A 14,599-nucleotide genomic window follows, 5' to 3' on the forward strand; every position below is an offset into this window, starting at 1 on the left:
GCTAATTATTTTATGACAAAAAATCATTTTATCAATTTACGTAATTTTGCGATATAATTTTACTGTATATTTAATCGCTTCTTAACTTTGCAAGACGAAATGTTTTAAATGTAATAAAATTTCAGTAGCGGAAGAGAGTACCAGTACCAGACCCTGGTACTCTATTCTCGTCACAAAGAGTCAAGTCCATCACAACCCCGGGAATCATTAGTCTCAAACTCGAGACAAGTATGTAGCAGATACATGTGTAGCAGATTTAATTTTCCTAAAATAAATATTCTTGACTACACTACCATACGTCACTCTCCATCTTGACGTCTACCCTCAAGCTCAAGTCTCCATAAATATTTAACATGGTCTTGAGTTTCCTTTAAAATCACAATGCGCTCAAGAAACTTTTATGACAGTAAATTTAGCAGACATTTGAAATTATACATTTTTTTTTAACAGATAGATGACAAAAAAAAATATTTCGAAAAAAATGCACATGTCATAAATTTGATAAACTATATGTGCAATTTTTAAAAATAATTTTTTTGTTAAAAATAATAAAAATATTATCAAATGTCTGCTAACTTATTGTCATGCAACTTTTTCATATCAATATCAGCATTTAAATTCGATTTTAAAAATATAAATAAATCGTCCTTGTGCATGTGTACTTCATATCTATCGGTTATTTAGTCGATACAAGAATGTAAAGACAAATGAAATTTAAATTAAAACAAACTCATGACATTTTTCACGGTCACGTTTTTCCAGGTCTTGAATATTCATCAGCAATTAATTTATTGATTTTTGTTATATATTATATATATTAACTTGTACTCTATCAAACATCTTTATGCCTCATCAGAGATGATCACCGAGATCTAATCTTATCAATCGTTATCACAGTCGTCAAACTGAAATAACGAGCAGATAAAAATTATTTAAAATTGTATGTACAGTCTAGTTATATATTTAAAAAAATATATATGATAGCAATGCGCAAGCGTGACAGGTAGGCAGGGTAAAATTTTCACGGATAAGGATGCGTCGTTCTATCGACCGTTACGTGACTCGGTGCGGGTGTACTCATGGTAGTCGGGTAGCTTAGTCATAGTCATATATATACAGTTCAATTTTCCGGCTCATTTTACCCAGGATTCGTTTGTAAAGTTTGGATTAGACTCCAGTTCGGTCTCTGTCTCGGGTTTCCCAGCCACAAAGGATCCTCTAGCCGGGCAGTTCACCCTTAAATCCAGGCAGCACATCAGCGCCACTTGCTGGATCACCATCACGGACATGGAGAGCAACAGCCAGAGGGTGGTTCTGTGACCAGGCTGCGTGCCCCACCCTACTTGTACACTAGTATAGTACTAGAGCTAGAGAATCGTACGCCCGTTCATATTTGAATCGAGACTTTACGTGGGACTAGGATTTAAATATTGTGCTGCTAGATCTAGATCTACACCTAGACCGGGGATAGACTTTTATTGCCGTACCAAGATAATTATCGAGTCCCAGTTGGATCAGTATTTTTCCTTCGTGATTTTATTATAATTACTCTGTTTTATATTGACATTTTATTACCGTACTTGGACTTGTGGAAATTATTTATAAAAAATACCACGCCCGCAAGAGTCGACGAGTATTTTTGAGATATATTTACAATTGTATTAAGATAATTTTACACTACGTAACTGAAAGTATATATTTGATTACGTATATATGAGACATTTTTTTTAAAAAAATAATAATAATCTTTATCTTTGTTGGGATCTTTTGTACTTTGGTGAAGGATTTATTGTAAAAGTGTAGTGGTCTGATACGGGCTATTGGTTGCATGTAGTGTACAGTTTATAATACCCATATATATATATGATATCTAATATATAATGTACAATAAAATAAAACGCCGCGACTCTTAAACGCACCGCACCCTCTTTACGCATTTGTACTTTTGTATTTTCTACTTTACTTGTATTCAAATTAACGCATATTAATATTTAATATTTATTATTACTTATTAATATAAATATATATAACATATATATATATATTTAAAATCTTATAACAATTTCACTCAGTGCATTTTATTACGGTGTGACCACGGTGGGACCACTTGACAAACGTCAAGTATTTTTCTATTTAAATTTTTTAACAATCGACTTTTTTGTAATTTTAAATAAACAAATATAAATATAAATAAAATAAGTATAGATATAAATTGTGCACGTGAGTGGGAATTTTGAATAAATAAATTTTTTTTTATCAATCATGGGTGGATGCACGTCCAAGGATACAGCTCCGGCTGACGAGTACGTATCACTAGCGCACCCTTTTTTTATTTAAAATTCAAAAAATATTTTTTTTTCATATATTTAATATATATCACATGCATGAAGATGAGCCACTTTATTTTATTTTTATTACTAGATATTTATCTTGTCATCGGGTATTAGATTTAATGCGGGCTAATAAAAGACATGTGAGCGAATGCCATAAAATAAAAGACGGTCGCTGGTGGGACAGTTGACTGTCGACATAAAAGTTCAGAGTGTACTTATACACATAAAAATATTATATATTTAGTATAATTTTTGGTTTTATAATTTATGATGAGCCGTAAAGTACAGCAAGTACCTTGTGATTGCAGGAAAAAAAACGAGATGGTTGACCAGGCAGTATTGGACAAATTGGAAGCTGGGTTCAGCAAGCTCGCTGCATCTGACAGCAAGTCTCTGTTGAAGAAGTACCTCACTAAGGAAGTATTCGACGCCCTGAAGACCAAGAAAACTGGGTTCGGGTCGACTTTGCTGGATGTGATACAGTCCGGAGTTGAGAACCTGGACTCTGGTGTTGGAATCTACGCCCCAGATGCCGAGTCCTACACTTTGTTCGCCGATCTCTTTGACCCCGTCATCGATGACTACCACGGCGGATTCAAAAAGACTGACAAGCATCCACCAAAGGACTTTGGTGACGCTGATACTCTTGGAAACCTCGACCCGACCGTGAGTATTTTCACTACAAACTTGACATCTGTTTCATGTAAAGAATATCTGGTGGTTAATGGGGTAAATTTACTCTCAGGGTGAATACATCGTGTCAACTCGTGTAAGATGCGGTCGTTCTCTCGACGGCTACCCCTTCAACCCCTGCTTGACAGAGGCTCAGTACAAAGAGATGGAAGAGAAAGTCTCCAGCACCTTGAGCGGACTCGAGGGCGAACTCAAGGGAACTTTCTACCCGTTGACTGGAATGAGCAAAGACGTTCAGCAGAAGCTCATCGACGATCACTTCCTCTTCAAAGAGGGTGACCGGTTCCTCCAGGCTGCTAACGCCTGCCGATTCTGGCCAACAGGTCGCGGTATTTTCCACAACGACGCTAAAACTTTCCTCGTTTGGTGCAACGAAGAAGATCACTTGCGTATTATTTCAATGCAGATGGGTGGTGATCTTGGACAGGTAATTTTTAACTCAAATTTTATTTTATTTACAAATAAAATAATATTTAATTTAATTCAGGTCTACCGCCGTCTTGTAACAGCAGTAAACGACATTGAAAAACGATTGCCTTTCTCTCACAATGAACGTTTCGGTTTCTTGACATTCTGTCCAACGAATTTGGGAACAACAGTCCGCGCTTCAGTTCACATCAAGCTCCCGAAATTGGCCGCCAACAAGGCCAAGCTCGAAGAAGTTGCATCTAAATTCAATCTGCAAGTACGTGGTACCCGCGGAGAACACACCGAAGCCGAGGGTGGAATTTACGACATCTCCAACAAACGTCGTCTTGGTCTCACTGAGTACCAGGCAGTCAAAGAAATGCACGACGGTATCGCCGAGCTCATTAAGATCGAGAAAGAGCTCTAAGCCGCTTAATTAATATTTAATTAAACGAAATAAAATAAACATTTTATTTATTGTTTTTTCTCTGAACACGCGAACACGCGGTCCAGTATTACCCCGTAAAAAATAATCAAACTACAATACCCATAATGGTCCCCTAGTGCAGTACGTACGATTAACTGTACAAATTAATTGCGTTTATCAGTCAAATTAATATTAATAGCGACTGATTAATTAATCGATTTTAAATATTTTAATTAAATAAATAAAGTTCGTTAATTAACACTAATTATTATTTGAATTGGGGAAAGTTTTCCAAACCGGGTTTATTTTAATCCAGGTTTTAATTATTACTGCTGCTATATCTATATATTATTGACATATATAGATATAGTATTGATGTTAATTTAAATCCGGATTAAAATAAACCCGGTGTGAAAAACTGACCCTTGGTGTTACAAATAGTTACCAAGCTTAGAAAATTTATAATTATTTTCAATGCTTACGCACAGTTTATTTAATTAGAAAATTTATTTATATTTAAATTATGTGATTATTTTTAAATTATATGATATCTGTTAATGCAAGTCTAGTGTGCAGCTAAATATTTTAATTAATTTAAGCTTAAAAACTGATAAGTAAAATAAAAATAATTAGTTTTTATTTTATACCGCACTTTATGCCGTTTATAATTTAAATAAAAAAAATCTATTTAGTTGCAGCAGTTAAATAAATAAACAAATAAATAAATAAACGAGCAGATGTTCAAATCGCCATTGATGTTGATGTTAACTAGTCGCTTGCATTAGTAATTAATAACTAGCGGTGTTACTCTGTTATCTTGATAATCAAAAATAAGTAAAATAGAAGTGAAATATTATAATTTTTTTTTCACTCGACTGGATAAAATAACACGAACCCACATGAGTACCTTCTGCTAACGATAATTTAAAATATAAATCAAATAATTTAAAGTTTTAAAACAAACATCGATGTACTGAATGCTAAATTAAGAACAGAAATAAAAATTACACCTGATTAAAAAAAAATATATATATATATTGTATATGTACATGTACTAGTTTCATTTTTATCAATGATTTATTCTTCCATTTATTAAGTAATGTATCAAAAACTGTATGGAATACTGGCTCTAGTTGATAAATCATACTCGGCATTAGCCAGCCATCTGTAAATTTTTATTTTAGTTATGAATTTTAATTTATTATGATAATTATTTATCCGGAAAAACGAATCATATATGGACATATGTGGAAATTGGCAATATGAGACCATATATAGGTCAAATTATGCCAATCTTAGACGACAGTATATGGTCATATAATGAGTGCGAATATAGCAGATGACAGACAAATTTAAAATTATTATTAAATAGAGTAAATAATTAATAAAATAAAATTTTTTAAAAATGGGCATTTAAAAAATTTTGAAATTAATAAGTGCATTTTTTTTAAATATTATTTTTTTTATTATTTACTCTATTTATTTATAATTTTAAATTCATCTGATATCTGCTGCATTCACACTTGTATATAGTCATATATAACCATATATAGAATTACTCGAAAATTATATATATATATATATATCCATATAAGGCTATATATGTTTTGATCAAATCATATATAGTCATATATGGCTACATATGAAACCTTTTGGAAATTGTCATTGGTCTCATATGATAATCCTGAAGTTAACAGACAATTAATAATTTTTGAATTTTTTTTTCAACAAATAAATTTTAAAAATCAAAAACTAAAAATATGCACATATAGAAAATTAAAAAAACTACAAGTGCAATTTTTTAAAATATTTTTTTTTTATAATTTATCGGTTTCAAAAAATTATTAAATATCGGCTGAACAGTATCACCCGTATATGATCATATATAATTCGTATTTCCCGGGATATATAAATAATTTGTACCTTTTTTCTTCATCAGTTAGAAATTTCGAGTATCCTTTTTTCTTTCCATATCTACTGGTAACTTCTCTTATAAAATAAACAATTCGTCTTTTTAAAAATTGCAGTCTATTTTTCCAAGACGTCTCCAAGTACTCGGACTCCATTATTCTCTCGGAGAAAGTTACAAATGAAAGATTATCACTGACCGACTGCATTATTATTTATCTATATTGTTTTATTATCATTTATGCATTTTTTTTTATTAAATCACATGTATTTTTAATTACATTAATGAGATTCACTGCACAATAACAATATTTATATATATTTATTTATTTTAAATATTTAATAACATTCGCGCTATCGAATGTTAATGAAAAAAAAAACTGATAAATTATAATCGGTTACCTTTGACCCATTCACTTAATTAGATTATTAATTAAACGTTAATTACTTTAAACGTTTATTAAACTATAATTATTATTAAAATATATTTATTATATAAATGTTTAGTGTTGTATATACAAGTGACTGACTAAATATGACAGCGAGTAGTTTATAAAACAAAAAAAAAAGAAAATTATATTAAATTATCACATATTTGTGGTATTTAATATAAATGAAAAGATTAAGCAACCAACCCAGGAATTGTGACATTTTAAGTATAGGTTTTGAATAATAACTTACCGAGTTAATAATAACTGATGGGGATATCAAAGAATCTATTTGTATTTCAAAGATAAGATTATAATTCATTAGTGTGTATTGTTATTGGTCTATTTACCAGTGATAATGATAAGTTAATGTCTTTCGAGTAGCAAAAAAATGTCATGTGACAGAGATTCAATTTTCGCGCGGGAAAATTTTTTTTACCGTCAGTTGAGCCGCGAAGCTGAGGAACTGCGACAGGGGTTTGAACTATAAGGCGGGAAATTCAAATCTTGGAAAGTGGAAATCAACGAACGACCTGGTGGATTTGGATTCGAGAATGGAGATGACAGTAGACGACAGAATCAAATAATTTGTTTTAACATTTATTAGATCATTCACAGGTGATATGATAAGAATGTCCCGAATAGCAAAAAATATATAAATGTCATGTGGTAGAATTTAGAGCTAGAGCATTTTCGAATGCACCCAAAGTAATTAATTAATTAATTATTATTATTATTTGCGCGGTAAATTTAAATATTTAAAAATAAATTATTAGAAATTGGACAAAAATTAAAAATCGTAAGTCAAAATAAAATGGCGATGGAATATAATAGAAAAAAATTTTAAATATTAAAAAAAAACACTTGAGTGTTTGAACAAACCTTGGTGGAGAAATAATATGCAGAAGGGTGTCCTAATACACTGGGAGATTTGATTCAAATTGCTCCAAGTGTATTGCAGCTAAAAAAACGTCACTTAACTGCTATTTCCCACCAGACGATGCCAGATGAGTTTGCTCAGGAACTGGAAAGACATCAGCATTAGCCATCAGCAACACTTTACACTACCACTGAACACTCAACACTTAATGACACCACAGACACTTCACAATTAAAATTTAAAAAAAACTGCACATTTTAGTTAAACAATTACTATAAAGCAATAACTTTTATGAATAATTACACGACGCCACTGCAATACTGTTTCAATTCAAACGTAGACAAGGATCTGGACTACAACTGAAGTTGTCAATGATACTGACTGCCGCTATCGAACCGCCAGTTGATACAAAACAATCGATTTTGCGACTCATTCTCCTTCCCCCACTTTAGCACAAACGAGCGTTGAATACAGTGACGCGCAGTAGCGCCATCTTGGCGCTAAATTTGAAAATCGAAATTTAATAATTTTATTATTAATGGCCAGTTGTTACGAGAGATAGAGCTAGAGCTTTCCGAGGAACTGACAGGAGTTTGAACAGAAGGCGGGAGATTCAAAGTCTGAAAAATGTGAACCAATGAACGAGCTGGTGGGTTTTGATTTGAGATGACATTCAATGGACGACAGAATGAAATAAAGTTTAGAAACCGCGAGCTGGGCTTAAGTTTAGTCGCTTGCTTTGCTCGAGCTCAGCTCCCTTAAGTTGGCGGGGGGAATTCGATTTTTGGCAAATTTTTTTTAGCAATTCGTTTGTTCGTCGATTGTTCGTCAATGTTCGCTATAAATAATTATTTGTTCGTTCTTTATTTTTTTTTAAATAAATTTTTAAAAATTTATTTGAAGTTAGCGGTGACTATACTCATTTTCTATCTTTTTTAATTTTTTTTCCATTTATCTTGATTTGTTTGTTAATACCCCACCAAAAATAGCGTTTGTTTGTTTGTTTTTATATTTATAATTAATTATTAAAATTTTAATTATGCCCGTTGATCTAATAGTAGTTGTGCGCATGCGCAAGTGTCTGCTCTAGGTTTAAAATTTTTTATTGTTTTCATTATTATTTATGTTTTAATTAAATTAGTAATCTTATCAAGTAATTATCAAATCCTGTTGATCATCTAGCACATCGTAAGAGTATCCAGGTATTTATCGGAGAGAAATGTCAATAAGCCACAATAAAATATGAAACGAAAGAGTCCTCAAAGAATCTTAGAAAACCACTTTTAATATTATTATTATTATCTTTATTTATTTAATATTTAATACACTCGACTAATTATTTTGTTTTATCAATATTAATTATGTATTAAAAATACTGAAAACATTTTAATGTTATTTTCATTTACTCTTTTATAATTTACCGCTCTGTTTTGTAACTTACGTGGTGTGTCATATAGACACACACTTATTAGTTTTTATATTGTTTTCAAAATTCAATATGAGCTGACTTTGTTAATAGTTATTTATAATTTTTATTGTGAACCGAAACAAAAAATTATTTTTAGTGTTACAATAAAAATTTCTCTTATAATATAATTGATCGAACAAATAAAAGAAAATTATAGAAATTTGAAGAAATTACCTGAAATATATAAATATATTTTTCTTTTTTACAGTGAGAATAAAGTGTAAAAAATCCCATGAGGTACAATTTTCGTGCGTTCACTAATAAATTTAGACTTTTCTAGTTGGTCATTGTAGAATCGCCAATTTCCTGTCAAGTTTCTACAATATGTGATGTAGTGAAAAGAGTTATAACCAATAACCCCTGTCAAGCTATAATTAAAAAAAAAATCATATAGAAACAAATCATTTGTATTTCAGATGTAATAAAGATGTACCAACCGATAACTAAATTTTTTTGATGAATGTGTTTCATTTAAATCCAAACACTTCGGTAATTCACCAAGTTTACATGAAGTTCCATCTTTTTCATTTACCGATTTTACGTCTAATTCAATGTAAATATATCGATTAAGTGTCGTTTTACAGGTTGTTTGTTTTTTTTGGCAGCTTGTGCAAAATTTATTATAAGCTATGCTTTTAAAATGTAATGCTTCTTGCAAACATTTAAACCCTTTTTCCATGATTAAATTATAATTTGCAGTCAAAACCGGTATATTACGTTGATAATCTTGGCAGCCGAATGATGAACATGAATTATTTTCGAATGCACTTGGTTCACTTGTAAATAATTTAATCCACAAACTATTCACGTTATCTACACAATTAATACAACGATTTACGTTTTTAGTTTTACGATTGGCAATATTCATTTGATTTTGTGTGCATTCAGTGTCTTGATAGATAGGATGTAAAATAGAAAATCGTTTAACATAGATATCTTTTTTTAATCCTGTTGACATAAAATCGGTAACAAAATTAAAAGTGGAATTTGAAGAATTGCTAACAAAATTATTAAATTCTTCATTTTGTAAACATCCATAGAAAATCAACTGAACAATACTGTCGAATGGGCACGTATTGAAAGCAAACCAGGATTCATTTTGAAAAAAGACAGGTCCGCTTTTATTACCATTTTGTAATAAAAATTCTTCTTTTTTGTTTGAAGGCGCCAAATTGTTTATTAAATTGATTTCGGGAAAACTTTTGAAGTATTTACCTTCCTTTTTAATCATTCTTAAATTTTTTTCCACAGCGGCATCGAAACTGTTTTCATTCAATGGTGAATTATTATCGGAACAATAACTGTGATCAAGATTAACTAAATTATTTAAATTCGGCTGATATAAATTTTCGTTATTTTCATTTGCGCTACAATCAATATTATCTAAAACGTTATTATTATCAATTTCAGAAGAATTAAATGACTCAGTATTAAAATTGGTGGGAATATCTTCATTGAATAAATGACAATCTGAATCTAACCAATCACAGTCGTTGTGCTTCATATCATATCCTTGTCCATTCCAATTTTCATTGAGTAAATTATCGTTAGGTTCGCAATCTTCTTTGCATAATTCGTCTTCAGGATTACTATTTATTTTATCATTTTTTTGCTTATTAGCATGGTAATTCTTAACGAATTTTAACAATTCGCGTTCAAAAATTTTGACACCACCATCAATAAGTTTAAGATGAGCTTTAACTAAGTAATCAACACGTGCAGGGAGAGAAATCATTTTACCTAATAACTCTTTCAATTCTTTAAACGCTTGCTCTATGTACGCAGAAGTTGCTCGTAAACTCGTGTAATGAATACAAACTTTCGTCCATAGCGGAAACTCTCTCACTTCTTTAAGTAATGAATCTTTAAATAGAGGTACATAAAAAGTGTTTAAATTATTAATATCATTACTACCATCAGAATGAACATTCAATGAAAAAGCGACAAGATTATTTATCCAACTTGAAATAGTAGTGTCTTTTTCTAATAAATCAGTATTGGTCTCTCGGCGTAAAGTTTCATTTTTTTCTTGATCAAACTCCATAGTTTTAATTTTGTCTTCAATATTATTAATAAAGTCTTGAGATTCATTTTTGGCAATCAATTTTTCCAACTCTGACCTTGCTGCTTTTGTAGTTATCATTTCGCCATCAAAATCAACAATAGAATCATCATATTCGGTGCCACAGACAATCAAAATTAATACAAGGATTCTTTCAAAATCTTTTAAATTATTACAATCCATCAATAATGCAACACTGTATAAGTAAAATGATTTAATTCTTGGATGAATAACCGATTTCCAACATTTCCAGCCACTTATAGCATGAATAAAATGAGCCGTATCCAATCTGATAAAAGTTTTTACAGAGTCAAGTGAAGCACCGTTTTTGACATGTTGAAAACACCTATTAACGTAATCAAATAAAGAAAAATTATTGCAAGCTAAACAGGAGGCATTTAAAAGGACACGAGATCCATCACAGACTACTTCTGTCGGAGGCGAAACTTTACTAAGCCAGTTTTCTAGTCCAAATTTGATGGTCTTAGTGTCATGAATTTCCGATAAAATTTGATAAACAGATTGTGAAGTATTACTAAAATTAATTACGATTTGGTATAAAAAAATACTACTCGTAGTTTTATTTTTGCTGTCTAGAAATTTTTTTGCAAGACCTCCTGTAGCATCAATACAAACAGAAGAATAGTGTCTGTGAAGACGCCTGTATTCGTTATAACAATGGATTTGTTGCGGTGAAACATAAAATACTGAAAAAGGCGTATCAATTACAACTTTTATAAAATTTTGATGAGCAGGATTATCGTCCTCGTTGATACGATAAATAGCTTTAATCAAATCTCTCCGATCTTCTGGCTTGACATTCAACTTTTCTTCCTTAGATTCTTTCTTTACTTGATATAAAACATTAGAATTGAATAGAACAGGACATTGAGTACTACCTGGTTTTAACAGATCTTTAGCTTGCTCCAAAATAGTTCCCTTAACTCCATTTGCATCGATCATAGTTTTAAACATTTTTCTTCGCTCGGCTTGCAGTGGCCTTGTAACTTCATCATGAACTTCAAAACGAGTATCCCGGCATCGAAAATTAATAAAAACAGAACCTTTGTCCCCAGGATTGTTTTCGATGTAACCAAAAATAGGATTATTGCACACTTTACTTTTGCACTTGCCAATAAATGTCGCATAATAATTTCCATTTTCATGAATTGTGCCTTTTTTAAATACAAAGGCACACGGTAGTTCAAACTGATGCCATAATTCAAAGGCAATAGTGTCAGTCCACACTTTCGGCTGTAACCTAGGATTTTTACAACTATTGTCTTTTTTATACATACATTCCCAAACACCTCTAGCAATTTCAACATGAAAACATGGAACATCATCCCGCTCTTTAGCATATAGTTTATTAAAATAATCCTTATCGCTATTATCATCACTGTCATCATTATCATTATTATCATTGCTGTCATTGTCATCATCATCATTATTACTATAAGTGAATTTTTTCTTAATTATTTGGGAAAAATATCCACATTCTTTTCTTGCTCTAGTCAAAATCCCCCTACGATTGTCTTTTATGTTGGTCCTAACTGCTGCAGTATTCCATTTACCCACAAATTCTGGTTCCTTGGACATTTTCGACCATACCTCAGCAGAGTATGCTGGCAAGGTATCTGAACAGAAGTAGCTCATATATCTTTTTATAACAGCTATTGAGTCCTCATCTGATACAAGCAGTGGTCTCGGCATTATTGAGTTAATGATTGATAAAACCTGAAATGAAAAGAAAAAAAAAATTAATTGACGTCCATACAGCATCAATTTATTTTTTACTTAAAATAATAATTTAAGTTAATATATTTAAGCAAATAATCCGTTTACCACAATTTAAGTTAAGTGATCAACGTAGAAAATAATATTTATTTTATTATAAATAATTATTATGTAAAAATAATTGTTATAAATAATTATTATATAATAATTATTTATAAAAGAAAGGAATTAAAATGTTTTCGTCAGCCTGATTACTATGCATCTAATAAATATTTTAATAAATAAATATTTCCTTGGATTAGATTTTAGAAATAATAGGTTGTATCACCTAATTTATCGACTGATAATAACCCAAGTGTCACACTTGCCTTTGTGACATCTATAAGATATCCCTGATAGCCAGGGTGGCGACCTGCCGCCAAGTTGGCCTTTCCATAAATTGATCGCAACTTTCCAAGAGACTTGTCGACAACTTGTAGTCAATACAGTTACAAAAGCTGAAAGTTGTCGACAACTCGTCGTCAAGTTGTTCGCAACTCATTTACACCAACTTTCTCGTCAGTAACTCTGGCTATCAGGAATCAGTTTTTAGGCAATTTTGTGCTACATCGATAAGGCACCAACATGTTGACAAAACGATCAGAAATTTATGTCACCGAAAAAATATCTACTTAAAAGACTTGACACAAATGACGACAAAAAGTGAAAAATTACAAATAGTAGCTAATAAGTCATCTAAACGACTTTTTAATTGACATAAGACAGGAAAAACAACACAAATTTTCGCTCCGGGACTAACATTTGCATGTTGTATTTACACCGAAAAAGGTGACTTTGAGACAAAAGAAAATTTGCTTTATCCTTTTAAAGACATCTTAAAGTTGGGTGTATGTTACTTGGGAATTAATTATTTCTAATAGAATTTGATTTAAATATTTAATTTTACTATGTGCAAAAAAAAAAAAAAAATTATTAATGATAATTTTTTTACTGTTTGCAAAACTAGCTACTTACCAATAAACTCCAATTAATAATTTTGCTGAACTTTTCCTTGTTGTCACTGGGAAAATTCATCTTAAAAAGGTGTTCGAATAAATAAAAAAATCTGAAATTAATAACAATAAAATAATTAATCAGTTCCCACGATGCCTAAAACGGAATTAAAACGTTCCGATCATAAAATTAAAAACGATGTAATTTTAAAGAGAAATTTTTATTTATTACTTAAAATTGGGCGCTTTCCATACATAAAAATCGCAATCAAACAATACGCAAACATAAGTTTGAATATTCTTAATGCATATCTTTATATATGCAAATAAATCCTGATTTCCCTCGTTTACAGCATCGGGCGTAAACGGCTGGGCCGATTTCGCTAATTCTTTTTTTGTTGTATCTGTTATTATCAGGTCGGCTAGTAAAATTATAAATATAAATTTCAGCTTGAAATAATTAACAATTCAATAAACTGTGACTTCTATAATAACATTTGAACTACTCCAAGAATCGCCAAGATCATAAATACTTACACATTTATAATTAAAAAATAAAATGATGTAAAAATTATTAATAGCAGTACTAATAATTAATGGTAATATACTTACATATAAATGAAGGACAAATAATGTTGGAGATTAGATGAAAGAATCACATCCGATTGGTGAAACATTATAGAGTTGAGCTCCATTTTGATAAGTGGTATAAAAATATTGTTTTCAAAACTGAAAAATAAAAAAAATTTTAATATTTGGAAAAAAAAAAAAAAAAAAAAAAAAAAAAAAATTAGAAAAACATCTTTAATTATAAAATGATGTTTAATAATAAATATTAATTAAAATTTTCATCAAATTTCTTAGGCTAAGTTATTTTGAGTCTCAATGTAGACGCAAAATATAAATTTATAAAAATTGCGCAAATGAATAATTAATAACTTCAATTGTATAAGTCTACTCTAATATTAAATAAATAATTAATTATTAGTTTAATTTTACAAACCTGCTCCAATATTATATTTATTTATTATTGACTTCGATGATACTTGTAATTTAGTAATTGGTTTACCAACTATTTATGAGACCAACTGTGTAACACAAAAATACTAGTTGAACGGCAAGTTAAAATACTTGATAATAGGTGACACACCACGTAAGTTACAAAACAGAGCGGTAAATTATAAAAGAGTAAATGAAAATAACATTAAAATGTTTTCAGTATTTTTAATACATAATTAATATTGATAAAACAAAATAATTAGT

At 30.4% G+C, this 14,599-nt stretch overlaps 1 protein-coding gene and 1 long non-coding RNA gene across 2 annotated transcripts; one reads left to right on the forward strand and one right to left on the reverse strand.

Moving 5' to 3' along the window:
* The first annotated feature begins 1,047 nt into the window (after nucleotides 1-1,047).
* Nucleotides 1,048-4,888, forward strand: LOC103569307 (arginine kinase). Its single transcript, XM_008546537.3, has 4 exons — nucleotides 1,048-2,303; nucleotides 2,642-2,999; nucleotides 3,079-3,453; nucleotides 3,514-4,888. The coding sequence occupies exons 1-4, from the start codon at nucleotides 2,263-2,265 to the stop codon at nucleotides 3,859-3,861; spliced, it is 1,122 nt and encodes a 373-aa protein (XP_008544759.1). The 5' UTR covers nucleotides 1,048-2,262; the 3' UTR covers nucleotides 3,862-4,888.
* A 55-nt stretch (nucleotides 4,889-4,943) lies between these two features.
* Nucleotides 4,944-6,426, reverse strand: LOC128667755 (uncharacterized). The gene is made up of 3 exons (XR_008403693.1): nucleotides 6,172-6,426; nucleotides 5,785-6,064; nucleotides 4,944-5,026 (listed from the first exon to the last, which is right to left on the reverse strand). It is a non-coding gene; the product is annotated as an uncharacterized LOC128667755 (long non-coding RNA).
* Between the last annotated feature and the right edge of the window lie 8,173 nt (nucleotides 6,427-14,599).

The sequence above is a fragment of the Microplitis demolitor genome, chromosome 5 (assembly GCF_026212275.2).
Source record: "Microplitis demolitor isolate Queensland-Clemson2020A chromosome 5, iyMicDemo2.1a, whole genome shotgun sequence".
Lineage (NCBI taxonomy): Eukaryota > Metazoa > Arthropoda > Insecta > Hymenoptera > Braconidae > Microplitis > Microplitis demolitor.